The sequence below is a fragment of the Myotis nattereri genome, assembly GCF_964212035.1.
Source record: "Myotis nattereri genome assembly, chromosome: 2".
NCBI lineage: Eukaryota > Metazoa > Chordata > Mammalia > Chiroptera > Vespertilionidae > Myotis > Myotis nattereri.
This window is the reverse complement of record NC_138076.1, coordinates 142,962,214-142,987,299: the sequence shown is the minus strand read 5'-3', so window position 1 is coordinate 142,987,299 and position 25,086 is coordinate 142,962,214. Positions and strand designations below refer to the sequence as shown.

The following is a 25,086-nucleotide window of genomic DNA, read 5'->3' as shown; positions in this document are numbered from 1 at the left end:
TTCATTTCTTTATAGTAAGTGGTAAGCAAGCTTGCTCTTTGTCCCAGAGGAAGACGTTACCTCATCTCTAAAGGCTGCTTGATGCAAACACAGCTCGGAGAAATGGCCTGTGTAAAGAGTGGGTAGGGCCTTGCATTTTTGGTATACCTAGCAAGACATGGGAGCACAAGAGACCCATGGACAAGTGTCTCTTCTAACAGTTAACATTTTATCAGACTGTGTATTAAAGGAACTTACCACAAGCAAAGTAGTTGGGTCACCTTCATGATGATGATATATAAAGTAAATGTACTTTGGAAAGGAGGAGATCATCAGCCTGGATAGGTTTATATTCCTAATTAATGTCTTCAATTGCAAGTCTTTCAACTATTTCTCAGCTTTTACCTTAATAATAATAAAATAGAAAAGATTAGCTCAACCTCTTGTCTTCAACAGTCTGTTGTTACCTTAAAGATCTTCATTAACAACAACTAACAATGCATGAGTGTCTGATTTCAAGTCAAGGCTTTATTAAGAAATACTAGAGGCCTGGTGCACAGAATTCGTTCATGGGTTGGGTCCCTAGGCCTGGCCAGCCATCAGGGCGGTTCAGGTTCCTTGCCTCCCTGACTCCTCCTATCCTTGTTCCCTCAGCACACCGCACCAGCCATGTTCTGTGCCAGCCCCTGGTGGTCAGCGCACGTCACAGCAAGTGATCAAACTCCCAGTCTCCAGGTCGAACTCCTGAGGGGACACTTTGCATATTAGCCATTTATATGTATAGATGGCCTTTATTAAAAAATATGGAGCTTATAATTTTCTGAGAACAAACTATGTGTGTGGCTTATTACTCTTGACAACATGTAATTTTTTTCTTTAGCCCCAATTTTGTGAAAGTTTATTGTGCATTGATGGGTTTTTATTTATTTAAAAATTCAATTTATGGCCATTAATTTGCCACTTTTAGCCTAGAAATTTGCCTTTTTAGTTTAGGGAAGAGTTTTTGCATTGTGCCCTCAAGAGAGCCTCATTTTCATTTTCTGTTTTTTTCTTTCAGGAACTCTTACTTGTTAGATACTGGAACCAACCAAATTAATTTTTTTTCTTTTTCTAGCTTTATTCTAGCTACCTTTTGTCTTCCAGTATAGCAATTATACTTTGAAGAGAGTTTCTTAATTTATCTTCTAGTCCCTCTTTTCATTTCTAATTCTATCTAACACATTTTCAGTTTTTAAGCAGTTATTCTCTTTCCCCCTATCTTTAAAGAAAAACTTGGTTCTTTTATCATAGGTATATAGTCTCTTATTTTTTTGGAGGCTGTTAATTGTAACTTTTGTTGTGTTAAGTTTTTCTTCTCTGTATATTATCTATTTTAGGCTTGTTTTATTTTGGTCTTCTTCCATATTTGAACTTTCACTTAATTGTCTAGTCCTATTTGGCCATTCATATTTAGGAGAGACATAAAAAACCTGATTATGCCCTGACCAGTGTGGCTAAGTTGGTTGGATGTTGTCTAATGCATTGAAAGGCTACCAGTTTGATTCCCCATCAGGGCACATGCCCAGGTTGCAGGCTTTGTCTCCAGGAGGCAGCCAATCGATGTTTCGCTTTTTTACCCTCTTCCTTCTTCTTTCTTTAAAAACCAATAAAAATCTTAAAAAAACAACAACCCTGGAAGCTGTGAGGCTTAGAGAATTTACATTAGGAGCCTCCCAAATGTCCGTTTCTGGAGGTTTTTCTCTGGGGTTGTTCAGTTGCTCTAGAAGAATCTTCTAATTTGTGGGATGGGCCTAACCATCTGTCTAGCTACCTGCTGACCAGAGCAAGGAAAATGGCTTGGAATTCTTGTTGTTCAGTATGTAAACTCTCACTGGATTGCTACATTTTTAGTAAAATGTTTTATATGGTTCTTTGACTTAATTCCCAGCGGCTCAAACTTCTTGGGTAAAGGTGCACAGAAAACACCTTTTGGCAAACACTGATGATTGACTATTAAAATCAACATGGGCCTAGCCCAGTGATGGCGAACCTATGACATGCGTGTCAGAGGTGACATGCGAACTCATTCTTTTGGTTGATTTTTCTTTGTTAAATGGCATTTAAATATATAAAATAAATATCAAAAATATAAGTCTTTGTTTTACTATGGTTGCAAATATCAAAAAATTTCTATATGTGACATGGCACCAGAGTTAAGTTAGGGTTTTTCAAAATGCTGATATGCCAAGCTCAAAAGGTTCGCCATCACTGGCCTAGCCTGTGGTCGGCAAACTGTGGCTCGCGAGCCACATGCGGCTCTTTGGCCCCTAGAGTGTGGCTCTTCCACAAAATACCATGTGCGGGCGCGCGTACAGTGCGATTGAGACTTCGTGGCCCATGCGCAGAAGTCGGTTTTCCACAAAATACCATGTGCGGGCGCGCGTACAGTGCGATTGAAACTTCGTGGCCCATGCGCAGAAGTCGGTTTTTGGCCTGGGCGAGTCTGTTTTGAAGAAGTACTGTTGATATTTGGCTCTGTTGACTAATGAGTTTGCCGACCACTGGTAAACTGAAGCCTAAGTCACCACCATACCATGAAGTTTAAGGATGCAAGAATGAATCAGAACTTTAAGAGTTTGAATTACTACTACAATAATATTAAAAATTTGAGTAGTCACATTTTAAGATTTAGCAGTATAGTGTACACTGTACTGTTAAATCAGTGAATACTTTTCTTTCAGCTGCTTGATTGCTTCCATGTCACTGAAATGCCTATTTGTGATGTTAAATAAATACTTTCATGGAGTATATAGGTCAGAAAACAATTTTTTAGTAACTTATATTGACTTTCAGCCAGTGTTTATGTTTACAGTCCAGCTTCTTATTACTTTCTTTGGAGGTAACAATTGACTTTAATCTCTTAGCTTTTCTAGGGTTTTATAATATATTCTGGTTTGCTTCTCATTGGTGTCCCCCTCTGGAGACATTTGAGTTTTAGCAATTTGCTTTTCATTTTTCGAATGCTTGTTGATATCTCTTGTTCATTGATGGTCCTTTCTCAATACCTAGGGATCATTAGCATTTGCAATAGCATTCCGTGATAATAACTTTTTTCTAGTATTGCAGGAAAATTCTAGTTTAAAAATAAGAAGTATACGGTCTTCTCAGGAGTATAGTTTTGAGCTAGGGTTTTATAGCTACAAAGAATAACATGTTATAAAATACTAGAGGCCCGATGCACAAAATTCGTGCACTCAGGGCAGGGGGAGGTTGCCTTAGCCAGGCCTGTGCCCTCTCGCAGTCCGGGAGCCCTCGGGGGGTGTCTGAGTGGGCCTAAGCCATCAGTCAGACAGACTTAGCACTGCTGTGGAGGCTGGAGGGGCTCTTGCCATGGCCGCTGTGCTTGCCAGTCGTGAGCCCGGCTTCTGGCTGAGCAGTGTTCCCCCTGTGGGAGTGCACTGACCACCATGGGGGCAGCTCCTGCGTTGAGTATCTGCCCCCTGGTGGTCAGTGTGCATCATAGCGACCAGTCATTCCACTGTTGGGTCGATTTGCATATTACCCTTTTATTATATAGGATAGTAGTACTTCTTTTTCAGGAGTTTATAATGAAAAGGTAATAGGAGTGATTCTTTTTTAGCATGGAGGAAAAAAAAAATTCCCCCATCCTATTGAAAACAAAGTTATATTTTAAAACCATGTTGGAAATTGCTTATTGTCCTAGGCCTAGAAAGTATTTGAAATGTGAGTAAAAATAATTCTCTGGAACAGATATATTGACTATAGAGAAGGCAATCAAATTTATTTGTTTTAATCCCAGTTGAAATTTTTTGGAAAATATTTTCTATCAAATCTATTCTTTTGAGCTGTACTTTTCTTTGGGCTCAAGAAATAATTTTTAGCAATTATGTAATCTCTGCCAGGTACCTTAAGAAGCAATTTAGGATTAGTTAAATGTCTGTGTTCAGATTACAAACATTCTGTATTTTTGTTCTAATTTACAGAATTTAAAACTGTGATATTTTGGACAGAAAATATTTCAGTATGGAAATATTTTAAGTTACTTCAAACTATTTTACATGATAGAGTGGAGATGGACTCCTCACTGCACAATGCTTTATAAGCACCAGTTTAATAAATATTTATATAAAGCAGAAAATTTCTGAATCAAGCATGTAAATATGAATATATTAAATGTTTAGAATTGTGTATATTAAGAGTGCATTAAACTTACAACAATTTAAGAGCCCCAGTAATACACATACATCAGCAAGCATTTGACATTAAAATGCCTTAAATCAGCAGTAACTAGCCTTTCAGACCTCATGGACCACCAGAGGTCTGTGGACCACCGGTTGGCGATCGCTGCTCCAAAAGTTTCCTTAAACGAGAGGTTGCCAACCTTTTGGACCTCACGGATCACCAGTAAATCATTTATTATATTCAAGAGTCATTGCATTGATAATTCTTAAAGCAAGTATTATAAGAAGCAGCTAAGTCTTATTCATTTCACAGGGTATCAAGGTGCTATGACATTAATATATTAAGCAGTGAGGTTGCTCTTTCTTTTTTTTTAAAAAAGCAACACAGCTTTTAAGTCATAACAAACAAGGCATCATTAAAAAAAAAAAAACCTTTATGCTATACTTTATAATTTACAAAATTCTTTCATGTGTATTGTTTGACTTAGTCTACAGTAAACTTGTGAGGGAAGTAAAGCTTAATAATCTGAGTGTCTTCTGCCCATAGACTGTCTAACAGGGGTGGGCAAACTTTTTGACTCGAGGGCCACAATGGGTTCTTAAACTGGACCGGAGGGCCGGAACAAAAGCATGGATGGAGTGTTTGTGTGAACTAATATAAATTCAAAGTAAACATCATTACATAAAAGGGTACGGTCTTTTTTTTCAATAGTTTTATTCATTTCAAATGGGCCAGATCCGGCCCGTGGGCCGTAGTTTGCCCACGGCTGGCTCTAGCATGTTATACAGCTCTCCTAATTCCAAGATCTGCTGCTTTCTGAACCAAGTCTTTGGGGTTCTCTGACTGCTTGGTTTTTTGTTTTTTCTTGGTTGCTTTTTCACATGATTGTTATTTTCTATTGCTATTACCAAATTGTAATTTTTTTCCTTTTACTTCTAGAACAAAAGAAGGTGATGTGTTTGATATAAAATTCTGCTAAATATATTTTTTAAACTCTCACAAATGATCATTTATCTTTAAAGGCATAAACTAGTTTGAGATCTAAAATGAAAAACATTTTTCTTTTTTTTACATAATTTCTTAAAAATTGAAAATGAAAGTTGTCTAAATTATTTAAAATTTTGTCTTATAGATACTACATTTCGAAAGGTGCTATTGTGGATCAGCTTGGAGGAGACCTAAATTCAACTCCATTGCATTGGGCCACAAGGTTTAAATCTGCTTCTGGATTTATTTTTCCTTTTGGTTTCTTTATTAGTCTGTAACTAAGCAACTTTTTTAATGATATGCTATAATGAATAGGAAAACGTATTATGCCAATAGTATTAGCACCATTATACTAATGTATTGCTGTTCAATGTTACCTGCATTAGGATAAAAATTAAAGACATAACAAATAAGGCATCATAAAAAAAACCTTTATGTTATACTTTATAATTTACAAAATTCTTTCATGTGTATTGTTTGACTTAGTCTACAGTAAACTTGTGAGGTAAGTAAAGCTTAATAATCTGAGTGTCTTCTGCCCATAGACTGTCTAGCATGTTATACAGCTCTCCTAATTCCAAGACTCTATCTGCTGCTTTCTGAACCACGTTAGGTTCAGAAAATTTATTGTCCAAAATGTCCTTAGGGAATGAACTATGTTTATGTTAATCAAGTTAGTTATATGATTGGGTTAAACTTTAAACTTGTAAATGTAATAATACTTTTGCAGCCTATGTATATTACAATTAAAGAAGTTGCCCAGTTTATCAAACAATTACTATCATGGTGGAATATAGTAACTATTTATTACAGATTTAAAGAAGTTATGAGTATCTAAATTTCCAAGGACAGTTATTCCAGTTAAGAATTAAGAACCATAAACCCTATATGTATCTTGACACATATGCCTGTTATAAAATAATTCTAAAGGTATTTGTGTTATTTTTTTTTATTTTATTTTTTTTACCATTACCCTGTTTAAAAAAAAGATCTTTCCAGATCTATTTGAAATAACTGTATATCTAACTGTTTATTCTTTTATGTTTTAGACAAGGACATCTATCTATGGTTGTGCAACTAATGAAATATGGTGCAGATCCTTCATTAATTGATGGAGAAGGATGTAGCTGTATTCATCTGGCTGCTCAATTTGGACATACCTCAATTGTTGCTTATCTCATTGCAAAAGGACAGGTAAAAAAATCACAATGGTGGATTTTAATCAGATGTTCTTCATGGTTTAAATGCCTGATATCATTGGTGTTACAAATGTAATAACCTGGTAATATTTAAATAATACTTTTGATGGATGAAGAGAAGAAATAAATATATACAGTAATTAGTTTGATATTCAGCTATGTGATACTTTATGTAGTTAACATAAAAATAAGGAAGATAATCATGAACACATAATAGTCCATTAAGTTGGGCTTTTTTATTTCCGAGAGTGACAAGAGGTGAATCCCAGAAAGTAAGGAAGAAAATTTAGGTATTTTAAAAACTATATCTGAATTCATTTAAACTTTTTGAACATATTACTGGCTATTTTCTATATTAAGTACCTCTCGAGGGAGGTAAATTCTTTAAGATCAGTTTTTCAGTTTCTGCTAAATAAAATAATGCTGCTTCACAATGCCAGAAAACGTTTCATGATTTAAGTGGTTTGTCTGATTTTTCTTGAATGTACATTGACTATAATCATGTTACATATTATAAGTTTATATGTATCATGTTTTTGTAATAAATGTATTTTGTTAAAAGTAATGCCACTCAGTTTTTCTTTCATGTATTTTTTCTGGTTATGCTTAAATATTAGTTTTATAGCTAAGGATCTCATTATAAGAGTAAGACAAATGATTTGAGTTGATAGTAATTAACCTATATTTATTTTAATTTAAACTATTATGCTGATTTAGAATTTGAATAGTATTTATTTTATGAATCCCTTAAGGTATTTGTTGTTGGCAGTGTCAAGCAATGACAGTTGTGTTTGTGCATTATAGCTTAGGAAAAGAGGCATAAACTGTTTAAGTTAATTTCTGGAAGGGGGAGTTTATTTATTACTGTGTTAACAAACTACCCCAAAATCGATGGCTTAAGAACAACACCAGAATTTATTATATTTCACAGTTCTGTGGTTTGGCCTTGACTAGGTGGTTCTTGTGATAATCGCTGGGAGCTGCAGTCATTTGGGAGCTCAGCTGAGCTAGAGGGTAGCTCACTTAAACATACTTTGTACCTTGGTAGGAATGGCTAAAAGGCTGGGCTCAACTGGAATGTTGAGACAGCTCGGCCTCTATCTTTTTCTCCATGCAGTCTCAGACCTTCTCCACAGTACCCTCCCCTCGCGCCCCCTGCCTGCAATGTGGTCTCTGCAGCAGGGGAAGTGGACTTATGGTGGCTCAGAGGTCCCAACAGAACAGAAGTAGAAGCTGTTTTGCCTTTTTTAAGTCTTAGGTCTTTAACTGGCACAGCAGCATTTCTCCATTTTTTCAGTTACAGCAAGTAATGGAGCCGGACCATGTGCAAAGTGGTAACGCAAGGGCTTGAATACCGGGAGGTGAGGTTTACTGGGGGCCATCGTTGGAGACCAAAAACAGGGGATTATCCTTGTTCTCCCACAGTTTCTTCTAGACTGGTGGTTGGAGGAGTAGATAGTGCCATAGCATATGACAATATCTTTAATGGCTTTCTTCTGTATTACAGATATAATTTCATATTACTCATTCTTTTCTTTCAGTTTTTAACTAGGTAAGAAAAGTGTAAATCTTTGAGTCTTCCTGGTCTTTTTCTTAGTGCATTATTAATTTTAGAATTTGGATGATTTCAGCAATCTTTTCCAAGCATGTCAAACATGTGGCCTGCGGGTAGGCTATAAAATTATTAAAGAGCAATGGTTTCTACCTGTCATGGTACTTTTTGTATAATAAATGCACGATGATGGTGATAAATGTCTTTCAAATAATTACTTTTTCATAAGTAAGTTATTTTTCTGCTTACAGCAGTAACACATGCATAATTAAATTATTCAAACATAATAGAAGAGTATGAGTTAGAAAATGAAATCTTACTTCTCCTTCCCCTTTATTCCCCAATGAGGTTACTTCCTTTAACAGTTTCATATATATTTTCCCAGCATTTTTTACCTTGTATACTCTAATATGTTGTAAAGCACACCCCTCTAACGTGCATTACATTATACTTTGAATGGGGTCCAAAGTCCTTCCTTGGCCTATGTGATGTAGCCCTGGATACCTCTTGAACTTAACTTCTGCCATCTTACTCTGCTTTAATTATCCCAGTCATGCTGTTTCTTGAGCAACTCTGATATGTTATTGTCTTAGGGCCTTTGTGTTTGCTGTTTCTTCTGCTCAGTAAATCCTTTCTTCAGATAGTCACACAATTCTCTCTCTTCAATCAGTGTTCAAACAAATTTTATTAGTTTTGATTAGTTCCGAAGTATAAGCAGTAATAAGTATATTTTTATTTCTTCTTTCTCTTCTCTTTCACTGACTTTAGTCAATAATACTGTTTTTTCGTAGTACTAACTTTGTTCTGATAAATATAACTACATTTCTGTTACTTGATTTTTCAGCTTTAAATAACATCCTTTGAGTTATAACTATTACAGTTTAGGCACTCATCATACTTTTTTTCAACCTTCTTTTTCTATTCCCTTTCCCCCATTTTTTGTTAATTGGAGCAATTTTACATTTTTAGGACATATAACATTTCCATACTTTTGTCATTCTATTCTTCACAAATGTTTCATTTTAGTTATACCATTAAATATATTTAGTGCTCACTACCAATTCTTTTGGATGATTTTCAGGAGAAAAAGGGAAAATGCTAAGTTACGGATCCCTGTTAATCATGGAATTCCCATAAGCTATTGATCTGGGCTTGTTAATTCTTCCTAATAGAGAATACCCATACATCCAGGCTGTAATTGGAAAAGAAGTACCAAGTTTTAAATCCTGAGCCAAAGAGAGAAAAGGTTGAATTTCATTTTTCTTTTAAGTACTCTAGAGATGTGACATAATTTTACATTTTTTATTTATTGATATTTTTAATGCCATCACTTTTTTAAAAGGATATGAAAAGACTTACAAAAAGGAAGAAGAAATCTAAACATAATAATTTACCTGTTTGTTTTAATTGGGCATCAGATTTAGTTGAGCTTTCTTGAAACCATGATAGCTGAAGGAAGTAAAATAAGATAAAGTACTTAACTCCCCTGTAATAAACAAGGAAGCTTGCCATTTTTTAGAGAAGATTTTTTAATTTGAAAAAATCAATGTATATAGTATTGGAAATATTGTGTGAGGTTACATGAAATGTTCCCCAAAATATTTAAAGTAAATCCAGAAATGGGTTTATAATGGATAAGACATAGCATTTAATTACATTATTCATGATGAGGCACTAAACTAATGACAACGTTCAAACATGTGTGTTCTAGTTTGTCTAATGTAGTGGTTCTCAGCTTTTTTTCTGCCTCAATACACTTGGATAATATTGACATTTGAGACATACTCCCATCAGTAATAATGGCTCACAGAGAACTGCTGCATAGAGATATGTATTTTACAGTGTACTCACTGTAAATCTGCTCTCTCTCCACTGACTGGTAATTAGATAACAGGTCAGATTAGAACTGCTGATTTAATGTAATTCAGGAGTGGGTGATGGGGAAAGGGGGAAGAGGAAACTTAATATTTGTTGAATGTCTGTTATGTTCTAGGCTTTGGACTAGGTGCTTTACACATGGGATTCCATTTAATCATTACAAGGGTCTTAGAGCCATTATTTGTATTTATATTTTTAGATGAGGAAGCTGAAGCTTAGAATTAAAGTAATTTTTCCAGTCTTATAGCTATTAAGTGGTAGAGCTAGGAATTCATAACCATGTCTGTCTTATTCTAAAGCCTGTGCCTTTTCCAGGAGTAGATGAATAAACATGTCTTTTCATTTAATGAATGATTTTTTATCATCTACTGTGCTGGGCACTGAGACTATGTGAATTTAACATAATTTTGATCCTCAGATAACTCGTAGTTAATGAGACAGATGCTTTGGTCATATAGGTTAATGGGTCCAGATTGGAGTGAATTAGGAGAGAGAATTTTAGGGAAGTGAAACTGATAGAATCCCTGATACATCAGAATGTCTTGTCTTGAAGTTAGACTTGGATAATTAGGGAAGAGTTTTGTTTGAGCAGGTGATAGTTTTCATTTCAATTTGCTTGAAAAAACACACAAAAAACTAAGCAAAGGGCTGGGGCGGGGGGTGGGGGGAAGCGGGGGAAGATAGTGCCAAGTAAAGCAAAAAGTTAGGTAGTAGAAGAAAAGTAATCATGATTTACTACATGATTTTGCTGGGAATAGTCATATTTTTATAATAATGTAAATATCAAATGTTTTAGAACCAAAATTACAATTCTCTTGAGAGGAAAGAACAAGAAAGGTATATACTTGTGATGGCGCAGGGAGAGGAAAGAGAGAAATTCTCATTTTGCAAACTGAGGGGGTCTCAGAAGATAATGTCTAAAATTGAAAAATCAAAAAGTAGCAATTTAAGCATTCTATTTTAAGATATGGAGGTAAATACCAAAATAATGGACTAAAAGGTGAAAATAGTGAGGAGTAAGGCAGAGAACTGCTCTATCACCACGAACTTTGCAGAATTATTTAACTCTAAAAATGTATATGCATAATGATAGACTGAAGAGAAAACACTAAATTTATTTAATTGTTTAAAAAGATAGGTCTTTTATTCATTGTTTTGAAATGCCTAGGAATAAACAGAGTTTTATTATTCCCTTTTATTATGAATTAGTATAAATTAAGTTTTTTAAAGACTTTAATCATTTAATCTATCTTTTGTGGCTGAAAGATCAAGAGTAGGTAAAGATCTTTAAATGCAAAACATTGAAAGGCTGATTAATAATGCATCTTAAAAAGGAAAACTATAAATATATGTTAAATATATCTTTAATATATACATCAATTAAGTATTTACATACACATTAAAATAATTAGGGACTGTGAATACTTTTACTTTGAAGTTAAGAAAAAAAGTTTTCATAAATCACCCATGATTGAGTAATGTTATATTGGCTTCTCCTATGATATGTAAATTAGATTTTTTCAAGTAAATTGTTTAAGAATTTAGTGATTTTTTTTTTTTTTTTTACTTTATCAGGATGTAGATATGATGGATCAGAATGGAATGACACCTTTAATGTGGGCAGCTTATAGAACACATAGGTATGTATGCATTATAAAATACTTATTCATATCATTTTCAGCATAATAAAATGTAAATAGTTGAAAAGAGAAAGCAGTTAATGTTATACTTGTTAATACTTAAATTTTTCATTATGAATGCATAGTATATGACAAATAACCTTTTTGGATGTTTGAGTCTCTATGCTTACCCTTACCTTAGTAATGTAGTACCTTAATCTATTTTCTTTCAACAATTTTTAAGAATGGAAGAGGATGTTATCTTTTTTAAAAAAGCAGTGAATTTTTTCACGTTATTTGCATATTAACAAGTTTTATATATTAGTAAGTTGCCTTAAATCATTTTTGGAACAATCCAGATTTATATTTTAAAAATATAATTGTTTAATTATATAGATATTAAAGACATAATTCCAAGATCAAAAAAAGACAATATCAGGACCAAGTATGCTCTCTCTTAGAACTGTATTACTTTATATAGTATTTCACATACTTAATATTTCATATTAAAATGTTATCTCATTTGTGATTATAAAGTTGTTGAGTATAGGTTAGATTAGAAGTGTTCCAAGATGGAATGCGAATACAAACACAGTCAGTTTAGTATCTGTAATGATTTCTATAATTGAAATTAGGGTTGTTGTTGTTGTTGTTTCTTTTTTCCTTTTCAGTGTGGATCCAACTAGATTGCTTTTAACATTCAATGTTTCAGTTAACCTTGGTGACAAGTATCACAAAAACACTGCTTTGCATTGGTCAGTACTAGCAGGGAATACCACAGTCATTAGTCTTCTCCTGGAAGCTGGAGCTAATGTTGATGCCCAGAATATCAAGGTAAAAGTATCCTATATTTATTATGTTATGTAAAACGTGGTTATAAGAAACAAATTTCTCAATAAACCAGGTTTTTTCACAAACTATCAAAGATGAAGAAACTTCTTATTTAAGCTCAACCATTTGCCTTCATGCAAGAAATTTTTTTTTGAAAGACTGGTTTATTTACTTTCATCTTTTAGTATTGAAGTAATTTTCAGATTTTGGTGGCCTTTTTTTTTTTTTAATTTATTGCTTAAAGTATTACAAAGGGTATTACATATGTGTCCATTTTAGCCCCCCGCCCTAGACAGTCCCCTAGCCTTCCCTATCCCCCAATGTCTTATGTCCACTGGTTATGCTTATATGCATGCATTGGTGGCCTTTTCATTAGTGAATTCTTATTACTTTTGGAAATTATATAATCTGTATTTTTATAGCTGAAGGGAATAGTGTTTTGGTTTCTTTAAGAAGATCATTACAGAGAATCACAAGTTTATACTTAAACCACATTACCCATAATAACTTTTAGTAATTCCTTGACTAGGTCATTTATTGTCTTTTATGTTAAAGGTCAAAACCTTTAAATTTGATAAACACCTTTGTGATGTTTATAAAGAGAACCTCTCTCCTCCAAATGCTGGACTAATCCAGGAAAAGTACACAAAATTATCTAAGCAAAGCTCAATTATCATTTATACTCTGAGCATTTTGAAATTTGTAGATATTTTATGGATATTTGTAAGAATGTTCTTTTGGTAGTCTTAAATTTTGGGTAACCATTCTCATTTTTAAAGCTTAAGGATCTACCCTGTTTTTTAGCAACAGATTTTGTGAAATGACTTTAAACTTTTATATTTTTAAATGTTTTTATTGCTTTTAGAGAGAGCAGGAGAAGGCTAGAGACCTAGAAACATTGATGAGAGAGAAACATCATCAATTGGCTGCCTCCTGCACACCCATATTGGGATCAAGCCTGCAACCTGGGCATGTGCCCTGACTGGGAATCAAATCAGGGATCTCTTTGTTCATGGGTTGATGCTCAACTACTGAGCCACACCAGCCGGGCTAAACTTTTAAACATCATCTTTTAGTAATGTGTATTCATAAATAACTTTGTGTCAATGACAGGTGTTCTTTAATTTGACTATAAACCATAATATTTTCTGAGTCATGTTTTTTAAATTTCTAAGGGCTATGTGGTAATTAACTATGAAAAGGGTTCAAGCACATAATACTATGAAATGGCAATCAAAAAGTAGGTTATCTCCTGCTGGATCAGGGCATCTGTTTATGTCTCTCTTGTATTACTCTACAAGTGAAGCTTAAATACTAAATGAAATAGCTTAGACTAGATATAAGGTGCTAATGTAGTTAATATAACCAATATTTAGAAATGAGTCTAATTAAAAATATTTAAAAGTAAGTATCACATACCTTATTGGAAACTAAGAAATTTTTTAAAAAACAGACACATTTTCTTTATCTTTAAAAAAAAAAAAAAAAAGTTCTTGTTCCTACCCAAAGTGATAAGAGCAGTCTTGTCTGCAAATTAACATGTCATAGTGCCTGACACATGATAGGCACCCTTAAATATTTGGTGACTGACTGAATGATGATTTGTGAAGTCTTGAGCTTTACTGTTAGTTTTCATGACTTAGGTAATATACTTCTCTGCTACTCTGAAATTATGGGGATAAAATTTTGCTTTTCTATACATTTTTAAATAGGAAACTCTGAAAGGTTCACAACACTGTAATTAGTAAGTTAAGGATTAAGACCTAAAGTATAAGGAAGGAGGAGTTTGACTAAATCTGACCAATATTCCTATAGGAAAAAAAGTCAGTGAGATTACCTTATATTTTATAACCTGAATTGTTTTAGAGTGCTATTTTTATTCTTTCTTTTCTTTTGCTACCAGTCATTCCTAGAGTAATTATGCCTCCAAATACATTTTAAGATTTTTAGCATTATATTATTGAAAAGATAGAACTAGTTTCAATATGGCAAATAGTGAATCTTCATAGACTGCCAAGAGCCATATCAGTATTAAAATTGCGGTAATGCCAAGGAATTATGACAAGATGACTACCCCATTCTGGAGTTGGAAACTAGTGGCATATATATTTTGAGCATTTAAAAATATCATTCTATTCATATAAAATTTTAGATAATTTCTTTTTGATTATGATTTTTAATAAGTTGAGGTGTGGTTTGTAAATTTAATGTCTTTTCAAATAAATAGTGAACACTTGCACTCCACATTAACCATTGCATAAGCTTTTGATTAGTCTTAGTAAGAGAAGTAATCTATAATGAATTTACACAGAAAAGTAATGGTAAGAATAGAGATATTTGAAAAGATTTAAATGGTTTGAGCCTCATATTTTTAATATTTTCTAGGCTCAGACACATGAATTATTTGGTGCCAAGATAGGATAAATGAATGTAGCTTCCTTAACTAGTACAGTTCATGTGAATACTTTGCAGGATCTAGTGTCAATAATTAAGATAATTATTGTGCCTGTAGAACTTTGTCATAATATTTTTTTTAGTCACTTTCTTTCTATGAAGATTTCCATTTTATCTGACATGTACAATCAGGGTTATTTATTGATAAGAATATTTTAAATGTAATTAATTCCCTAATAGTTTCTGGAGGGACATTATTTTTAAAGAAAGTCTAAGGAGTTGCTTCAGTTGCTCAGGGAACATTTATACTTTCCGAGTAAAAATAATCTTTTTATCTACACTGGTGGAAAAGTAGATTTCTGTTTTAGAATGCACTTTTTATGTAATTAAAATAAGTATCAGATGCCTATTCTACTGGAATCTGGCATTCCTAATATGCTGAAGCCTAGTCACCACCTTCTAAAGGAAGCCATTTATTCATTCAACAATGTTCAATGCTGTGAAGTCACAGTATTTAAGAAAGATGAAGTCCCTGTTCTCTCAGAATTTACATTGTATTGAGAGAATAGACAATAGTAAATTAAACACAAATGCACACATAGGCAAATGGAGTAGAGTGATGAGGGCTGATGGAGCCACATCATGTGAGAGTGATTTGTGAAAGTCTCTGAGGAGATGACATTTGCTGTGAACTTGTCGGATGAAAAGGACTCAATTATGCAGATATTTGGGAAAAAACTTACCATGTGAGCAAGCATGTCAAACTCGTGGCTGCATGCGGCTCACAACGAATATTTTTGTGGCCCAGCCAATATAAAGGTGTGAGCAGTTATTTACAATCATGAAAGGAAATAAGTCTCCTGTCAGATCCAGAATTACTGACATTCACCTTGTGTCAGTTTTGAAAGTAATCACTGCGAACAAGATTTCCCCCGAAGTAGGAAAGATAGTAGCAGAGAAGAGATGCCAGTATCAGGAAGAAAACATTAATTTTATCATTGCTCTTGTTCTTTTTTTTTATACTATACTTTTCAAAATAAATCTATGTTTCTATGAGAATTGAAGCTTTTGTTTTTTTGTGGCCCACATAAACTTAAACCTTGTTTATTTGGCCCATGTTAGCCTTTGTGATGTAGAGGAAACTGCAAGTGCAAGGCCTAAGGATAATGAATAAGCCAGGAATTAGCTTGCCATGTTAGAGGTGCAAAAATGATGGCCTGGACCAATAGCAGTGAACAAGGGAGTGAAGCCACGGAGAGAAGCAGGTGCCAGATTATACAGGGCCATGATAAGGAGCTTGAATTGTATTCTCAGTCATGAAAAACAAAAGGAAGGATTTATGTAGGCTGGTTATATAATCTTTGTGTTTTAAATATTTTTAAAAGATTGCTTTAGTTGCTGTAGGAAGAATAGCATCAAAGAATTAAGAAAATGGAAGGGATGGATGAAGATCAGTTAGGCCAGTGGTTGGCAAACTCATTAGTCAACAGTGCCAAATATCAACAGTAAAACGATTGAAATTTCTTTTGAGAGCCAGATTTTTTAAACTTAAACTATATAGGTAGGTACATTGTTATTAACTTGATTAGGGTACTCCTAAGGCTTAGGAAGAGCCACACTCAAGAGGCCAAAGAGCCACTTGTGGCTTGTGAGCCACAGTTTGCCGACCACGGAGTTAGGCTATTGCATTAGTTTAAATTATTAAACTAATGATTTAGTTTAGCTTATTGTAGGAGTAGAGATAATGATAAATGAGTTGATTTGGAAATGACAGAGGAGAAATGAAGAGGAAGAGTAGATATGAAGGTGAAAGAAAATAGCATTGATGGTACGTTTTGGTTTGAATAATTGAATGTCTTGTGATATAAAGGTTGTGAAGACTGAAGGAAAACTTTTCTGGGGTGAAGGTGATAGGAATTGGTTCCGCTTTACTCATATTTAATTTGAGTGGTGTCTTTTACTTATGTGGAATGCCAAGCTAATTAAATAAACTTAAATTGCTGCAAAGTTTGAAAGGGAAAAGTTTATTAATTTAAAAAAAAACAGTTAAGATTCTTTGTCCAGGAATTTGACAAGTAAAGTTGATTTATACCTGTATATTTTTACATTTTTTTATTTCAAGTCTTAAGAAAGAGTTTGTTAATAATCATGAATTATGACAAAAAGATGTAACCTACAAATCTGGAAATGGCTTTAATAGCCAGTAAAAGTTATATTCTTTAAAGAATATGGTAAATTATACTTTGTGTTATAATAGTTATATAACTATTAGCTGATCATCTTCTAAAATAACTATTTTCTAAATAAGGCGAAGCTTAAGTTGCTTAGAAATCTGTCTTTATATTAACTAGGTATTTACCCTTGTAAATGAGTTATTTGACTAAAGAATTCAATTCTTTTAATGTATAAACACGTGATTACTCTATCAAAAGAAGATAGAACTTATTTTGGAGACAATTAATATTAAATAGTAGGTAACTTTAAAATGGCTGCTTTGATCCCTAGAAGGATTAGAAAAGGCTATATACCCCAGACTAGAGGTTCTTAATTTTGATTAGGGGGTGGATCCATGGACCTCTGAAATTATTATTAAAAAATTAAATTTCAGCTTTTCTAGAAGACTTTCATCTGATGACTTAAAAAAATTCAGAACCTGGATAATAGTTACGTAAGATAAATTTGAATTTTAAGTAGTAACAATGGGGGGAGTTATTTGGGAATACTAAGATTTTTTTTTAAATGACCTATGTAGTTATCCTTTTTTATGGTAACATCTCATTTGTGAGTTTAAAAAAATATTTTACCCCCTTGCACATCTTTTTGGTTATGCAGATAAATATAGATGAATTGGGTATTGAGAAAACAATCTTGGAGTAAAGCCCAAGCATTTGTCATTTTTTTCTTTCTAAAATGATCAAAGGACATAAATTTTAGCTTTCGAAGAATGTAAAATTACTGAGCCTCGTTAATTAACATATTGGAAGACTCGTATAGTTTTTTTGAAATGAGGTAAGAAACTGTTTTTAGAAAGTAGTTGTATTAAGTAGTTTTTTCTTAAGCACCTGACCTAGATGGTCTCCAAGGAAGAATTTTCCTTCGTTTTAATAATGAAATTCAACCTAACTTAGGCAAAGTATGATCTTTCAACTTCCACCTTTCATAATGTTTATTTATCTGACCAAAATCCTTGAAGAATTTATTTTATTGCAAGTCACATCGTCCATAAATACTCCATTTAAGAGATGTTATTGTTTACTATTTTAGCTAACACATGGAGTGATCAAATAAAGACTTGATTCGGAACCCTGGTTTTAATACAGTTCTTTAAATTAATTGCTTGTTTATTTTACCAGCTGAATAAAAGAACTATACAAAAGCAGTCAGTTGACTAGAGGAGTAGTTGAAAGATTTCTTAAAGCTCCCTCCATCTTTTTATCTAGGCAATCCCTAGGTGTCACATGGCCCTCTAGTGGAAGGGATGCTCAGCTGGACCGAGGCAACTGCAGAATATTCTCTGGGAGTTGTTATCCAAGGGATTGCTTTTATTCAGGTAATCTTTATAGTTTGGATTAATTAGCTGGTTCTAACAACTTAGGTGATAGAATCTTTGATAGGTAAGGAGATATTTAAAAGTAAATATTCCTATTTGTGGAAGACCCACCTAGATTAGCCTGTTCCTAATTAAATACAATTGCTCTTTTTATTAAAGGATTGGTTGGGCTTTCTGTTGTTACTTTGGTGTTGTTATAGTTGTTGCTATTGGTGGTAGTGGTGTGTTTATTTTTTTGTTTGCTTTTTAAAATTTTTTAGGTTTTTTAAAAAATAAACTGTACTTCATACTTGATAATCATCCCTCATAAGTAAGGCACCCCGAGGCTCCTTATTCCTTTATTTTCATCTAGTTTTTAAAATTAAGATGTTAATATTTTTTCTTCTTTTTAAAGTAATTTTAAATATTCATTGATACATTCTTGAAATTTGGCAAATTTGGAAAATGTTTTATTTCACATTTATACTGGAAGTAATAGATAAATAGTGGAAAATATTAAAATAGATATGTAGGTGTTTGATTAATTTAAAGGAAAAGATTTAAAATTAATACAGGCATAAAGAAGCATAGATCTAGAATTAGGGACGCTATTTCTTGTTTCTTACTTCCTTTAAAAGGTTTTAGTTCTGTTCACTTATATTCCTTGGCATTCTTTTTCTTGAGATAAAAGGGAATTACAAGTTCATAACTTGAGGTTCACTCTTTTTTGGTTACTGCTCTTATCTTATTCTCTTTGGAAATTTCTATGGGTGAATGAATTTAAGGTGATCAAGAATGGCAATACAACAGTAGTAGAAGTAGAAGTTGATTTTTTTTATCCCTGTATTCATCTTCAGACTTTTGTCATCATTGAAATTAAACTGAAAGAGTTCTGAAAATTTGGTAATATAGCAGGATGTTATGTAGCAATAACTATTACTAATGAAACCTTTAATGAACATGAAATAACTGATAAACTGTGTGATAGTCTCTGATCCAGCAGGTACTAAAATACCTACTTTTTGATTTGCTCTCTAATATAAGCCAAAATGCAAGCACAAATAGAATCTATATGAGTAAATTCATTTTTTGATTGTACCTTGAATGGGAAAGCATAAGTAATATTTAATGATTTTTAGATTCTTCTAGTAGTTGGCTGCCCAGTGTAAAAACAGTAATGAACTAATATGCAGTCAATTTATTTTTATAGATGTGCTTTAAAAGTTAGTAACTAAAATATTTTGTTTTTATTATTAATATGAATTTCTTCCACTTATATTATCAGGGTGAATCAGCACTTGATTTGGCAAAGCAGAGAAAAAATGTCTGGATGATCAACCATTTGCAAGAGGCAAGACAAGCAAAAGGATATGATAATCCATCTTTCCTTAGAAAACTGAAAGCTGATAAGGTAAGTTCATGACTGAAAATTTTCAAATATATAGTGTTTTTAAGATTTATAAGTATACTTTCTTTTTTCAAAAATTTTTTTTATTGATTTCAGAGAGGAAGGGAGAGGGAGCAAGAGATAGAAACATCAATGATGAGAGAGAATCATTGATCAGCTGCCTCTTGCATGCCCTGTACTGGGGATCTGGGGATCGAGCCTGCAACCAGGGCATATGCCCTTGACCAGAATTGAACCTGAGACCCTTCAGTCTGCAGCTCTCTCCACTGAGCCAAACGGGCGAGGGCAAGCATAATTTTTTCTCATGAGCATTTATAGCTTTTAATTTTGACACTGGCCAATATAATATTTAAATATTTCACCCAGCATACAATGAAGGTAGATAGCAAAGGCTCTGCCTATTTGGCTGATGGTCTATTTGTGTTATCTGATAATTAAGAAGGGTATATGTGAGATTGCTTAAATCTCACAAATTTTAGTTCATTGATTCAGCTGGCCGTAGTTAAGTAATTGATAAAAGTTTTTCCTGTTTAAGTACATTTTTTAATATGATAGTCAATTGTAAAAAATCTTAGTCCCAATACATATCTTTTTACTCACAAGTCTACCTCTAATTAAGTTAAGCTTTTCATTCTTTTGTGATGTTGTAACTTTTTTCAAAGAGAGGAAATCTATTTTTTCACTTCTCTATAGAAATCCCATTTTAGACCTTTCATCTACCTTTAATTATAAACTGTGTGACTTTTGGCTCAGTTGCCCATTTGTATTTATATGATTTCAAAACCAAGAACATTTTCCCAAAAGAGTTGACATTCCTTAAAAATTTCCCTTAAAAAAATAGCTGATTGACAATTTCTTTTATATGCCTAAACAATTGACAAGGTATTTGCTAACTTGTCCATAGTTAAAACTTGAATGGCAGACATATCTTATGCATGTCTTCCTCAGGTTGTTCCAGTGTAAAACTGTTTGTGTAAAGTTAATATTGGTCTGTCTGTTATCAGAACAAAATGACAAGTTTTGAATAAAGGGAAACACGCTTGAAAGCATGCCTCATTTACTTGTAGTTCAGACTTCCTTAATGAGCTGAAAAGCTCATTGGTGTATTATATAGGCATCAGAAGAATTTAATTTATAGTTTATAAACTTGCCTATTTTCTATGCTATAGTTGAGAATAATGAACAATTTCTGCAAGTTATGTTAACTCTTATTTCACCATTAGTTATGATATAAATGTGGTTTATTATTTATTTTCTTTGGTTTTGCTCTATCCTCCAGGCTTTAGAGCAGTTTTGCTCAGCAGAGTGAAAATGGCTGATGTCTTATAATAACTAGGCTAGTAATTAAAGTATTACTTTGGGATGTCTCATAATCTTTGTGCTTTCATTTGTTTAGTATAACTACTCTAAAGTTTTTTTTAATATATTGTCAGATGAAAATGACATTGTAAATTCTAGATATTCATTAACATGCAATAATGAACTATATATCAGGTTTGTGTGTTTGAATATGATCTGTTTTAAAAAAAGAGCTTCATTAAAAATTTTAGCACAGTTTTACTAACATTTATATATTATTGTGATTAGTTCGGAAGTCGAGTATTCCTGTGGTTTTTGTTTTGTTTTGACTTAGTAGCCTTAAATATATTACCTTTTTAAAAAGGTTACTAGATTAAAAATAGATGATGATTAGGGGCTTTGTGGAACTAAGTACTTGTAATTATGTAGACTATTCTTTTCCCATCTCAAATTAGAGAAATGTAAATCATGATCATGACTTGATTTGCTAGTCCGTAAAGTATATTCTGTATTTAAAACTAAGAAGACAGTAAGACCTAAGATTCAGTAGTATATACCAAAAATAAGTCATTCCAAAAGGGAAAAAGATTTTTTTTTTGACAGTGCTATTAAGACAATTAGATATGGAAGGAATTTTGATTTTCGAACTTGGGTTTTTAAAGTTAGAAAATTTTAGACAGGCAGATATATGGTTAAACAACTTGCTTAATGAAAAGTTAGATAAAATCTCTAAATTAGTATTTCTGCACATTTAAAAATCCATGATCCCTTTTGTTAACAGTGGATATCTCACAATACCTTCTTTTTTAATGTTGTTTATTGATTATGTGAAAATAAACCCGGGAGTATGAAGTACATGTACTTTTCCCTGTTCCTCCCTCTAAGTAACTAAAAAACCTGGACATTATTTACAAAATAAATGTAAAATGACTCTGGAAGATGGAGAGAATGTGGCAAAATGGCTAGGGAGCTCAGGCCCCAAAGAATAACATGGTGTTGAGTTCCCTGTGTTTTCTTTTGTTTATTTTTGCCTCATATATTAGTATCCCGAAGAGGAGTTGACAAAGCCAACAGCCTAGAATCATGAATGGGTGCAGACAAAAAAGCTTGCAACAAAAAAGTCTCTGTTCTCTATTCAAAGGACCAAAAACAAAAAATACAACAACAAAAAAGACAGAAAAATTTTAGAAGCTTTTTGAAAATAACTTTCTACTATATCCAAACACTACAGAAAATACTGTGGCCCCACCCTCATTCACACAGCAAAGGCCAGGACTTCTGCCCTTACCAGGCTATAATGAGGTACTCCAACTTCTCTCCAGGGGTGGTCAGAAAAAGGCTGAGTAGAGAGTTGGGACTTTCATTCCCACTGGCTGTGAATGACATTCCATCCCCTGCTGTATCAGTGGAGAACACATAGGAAAAAGTAATGAGGCACACCTAACTCTCCTAGCCAGGGAGGTATCAGTAGTGGTTCATTGGAGACCTAGAAGTCCCAGCTTTGCTCAACGGTAATGAGGAGCCCTGTCCTCATGTGTTAGTAGAGGCCAAGCAAGAATCCTGGACTTCCACCCCACCTGGCAGGAATGAGAAAGTGCCTCACTCCCCTCTCAACCTACATCAGAGGAATCCATCTAAAATAAAAGGTTTAAGTAAGATCTAGTACCTAACAATACTCAATATGTCCAAGTTTCAGTTGAAAATCACTCATCATGCTAAAAGCCAAGAAGATCTAAAACAATGAAAAAAGAATCAACAGATGCCAACAATATGAGAGATATTAAAATTATCTGATAAGAGATTTTAAAGCAGCTGTCATAAAAAGGCTTCACCAAGCAGCTATGAACATGTTTAAAACAAATGGAAATTAAAGTTTCAGCAAAGAAATAGAAATACAGAAATAGAATATAAAGAAAAGCCAAATAAAAAAATTTTAAACTGAATATTACAGTAACCACAATTAAAAAAAAACTCATTGGATGGGCTCAATAGCACATTATAGGGGAGAGAAGAAAGAATCAGTGACCTTGAAGATGGAACAATAAAAATTACCCATTTTGAATGACAAAAGGAAATAAGCTTAAAAAAAACAACAACAGAGGCTTAGGGACCTGTGGTTATAACAGAATATCTAGCATTAATATGATTGGAGTCCCAGAAGAAGAGAAGAAAGGGTGACGCTGAAAAAGTACTCAAAGATATAATGGACAAAAATTTCTCCAATTTGGCAAAAGACAGAACTACAGATTAAGAAGCAGAACAAATCCAAAAAAGAATAAACACAATGGTATCCTCACCAAACACATCGTAGTCAATCTTCTGGAAAAAATAAAGATCTTAAAATCCCTTTATCAATAGGGCAACACAATTCAAATGACTGGATTTCTTTCTCGTCAGAAGCCATAGAGCTCACAAGGAACTGGCACATTTTCCAAGTGCTGAATGGGAAGAACTATCAACCCCAGCATCCCATACAGTGGAAAATATATGTTAGGAATGAAAGAAAATCAACACATTTTCAGATTCTCAGATAAAGAAAAACAAAGAGAATTTGTCATCAGCAGAGCTATTCTAAAAGAATGGCTAAGAAAAGTTCTCTAAACAAAAGAAATAAAATCAAGACTCTTAACATTAAGATTATGGTAGGCAAAATTATGGGTAAATATGGTAGATTTTCCTTCTTAAGTCTTCTAAATTTTGTTTGACAATTGGAGCAAAAATTATAATGCTGTCTGATGTGACTCTAAATGTATGTAGAGAATATATTTGAGATAATTTATAACATCAGTGAGGTTAGAAGGACATAAGGGAGGTAAACGTCACTTGAACTGGTAAAAAGAAGACGAGTACACCGTGATAAGTTATGCTTATATAATGTAATATTTAGAGTAACCACTAAAAAAGCTATACTCACAAACATTGTAGATCATGAAAATAGAACTCTAAAAAACTTTCCAATAACCCAAAAGAAGGCAGGAAAAAGAAAATAGAACAAAAAACAGAGAACAGACAGAAAACAAAACATAAAATTATAGACTTAAACCGGAACGTATTAATAATTATGTTAAATGTAAATGGTCTAAATATACCCAATAAAGGACAGATATTGGCAGTGTGGATTATAAAGTATGACCCTACTATATGCTTTCTCTATAAGAAACTCACTTCACATGTGTGAATATTGTTATGTTGCTTGTATATGGAAATAACAGAATGGAAACAATGTTTCCCTGATACCAAAACCAGACAAAGACAGTACAAAAAAGAAAACGATAGACCAACATCCCTCATGAATATACCCAAAACTCCTTAACAAAATATTAACAAATATAAGTCAGCAATATATAAGGAAAATTATGCACCATGACCAAATGAGGTTTATGGATGCAAGGCCTAGAATAAATATTCAAAGATTATTTTATATACTCTGACTTATTAACAAATTCAAAAAGATATTTTATGATTGTATCAGTCAAAAAGTATTCAATAAAATTAATGTCCATTCATGATGAACCTCTTGAGAAAAATAGGAATAGAGGAGAATTTCCTGAACTTTATAAAGAACATATATAAAACCTTTTACTAACATGTACTTGATGGTAAAAGATTGAATGCTTTTCCCCTGAGATCAAGAACAAGGCAAAGATATCCCTCTTACTGCTCTTGTTCAATAGTACTGGAAATTCTGGCTAGTTAGATGAAGAAAGAAAGGAAAAAATAGTAAAATTGTCCCTATTTGTGGTTGACATGATTGTCTACATAGAAAATCCCAAGGAATCTGTCAAATAAACTTCTAGAACTAATAAATGAATTCAGCAAGATTAAAGGATATAAGGTAAATATATTTAAAAATCTGTTTTATTTCTATACACTTGGAATAAATATGTGGGCACCAAAATTAAAAAAATAAAGTACTATTTAGGATTTCTAAAGAAACCCCAAAATTTAAATATTTAGGTGTAAATGCAAACAAATGTGTAATGTACTTATGTACTGAAATTTTTAAAATGCCAATGAAAGAAATCAAAGATGATATAAATAAGTGGAAAGATATACTGTGTTCATAAATTTCAAGACTCAACATGTCAGTTTTCCCAAAATTGATATACAGATTCATTGCAATTAAATAAAAATTCTAGCAATATTTTGCTATCGTCAACATAGAGCTATTTTTTTGCTGGAGAAATAAACTCACAGATCAGTGCCCCAGAACAGAGTCCAGAAATAGA

The 25,086-nt window shown here is 33.0% G+C and overlaps 1 protein-coding gene across 2 annotated transcripts in view; it reads left to right on the top strand.

Moving 5' to 3' along the window:
• Positions 1-25,086, top strand: part of ZDHHC17 (zDHHC palmitoyltransferase 17) — an 82,890-nt gene that overhangs the window by 32,606 nt on the left and 25,198 nt on the right. Inside the window, exons 4-8 of one of the 2 annotated variants that reach the window (XM_081082544.1) lie at positions 5,294-5,371; positions 6,198-6,342; positions 11,353-11,417; positions 12,068-12,230; positions 19,436-19,561. In XM_081082544.1, the coding sequence (XP_080938670.1) occupies positions 5,294-5,371; positions 6,198-6,342; positions 11,353-11,417; positions 12,068-12,230; positions 19,436-19,561 (577 nt within the window). Of the gene's footprint in view, positions 1-5,293; positions 5,372-6,197; positions 6,343-11,352; positions 11,418-12,067; positions 12,231-18,095; positions 18,172-19,435; positions 19,562-25,086 lie in introns of those variants that run through there. The other variant, XM_081082545.1, reaches the window with a different exon arrangement.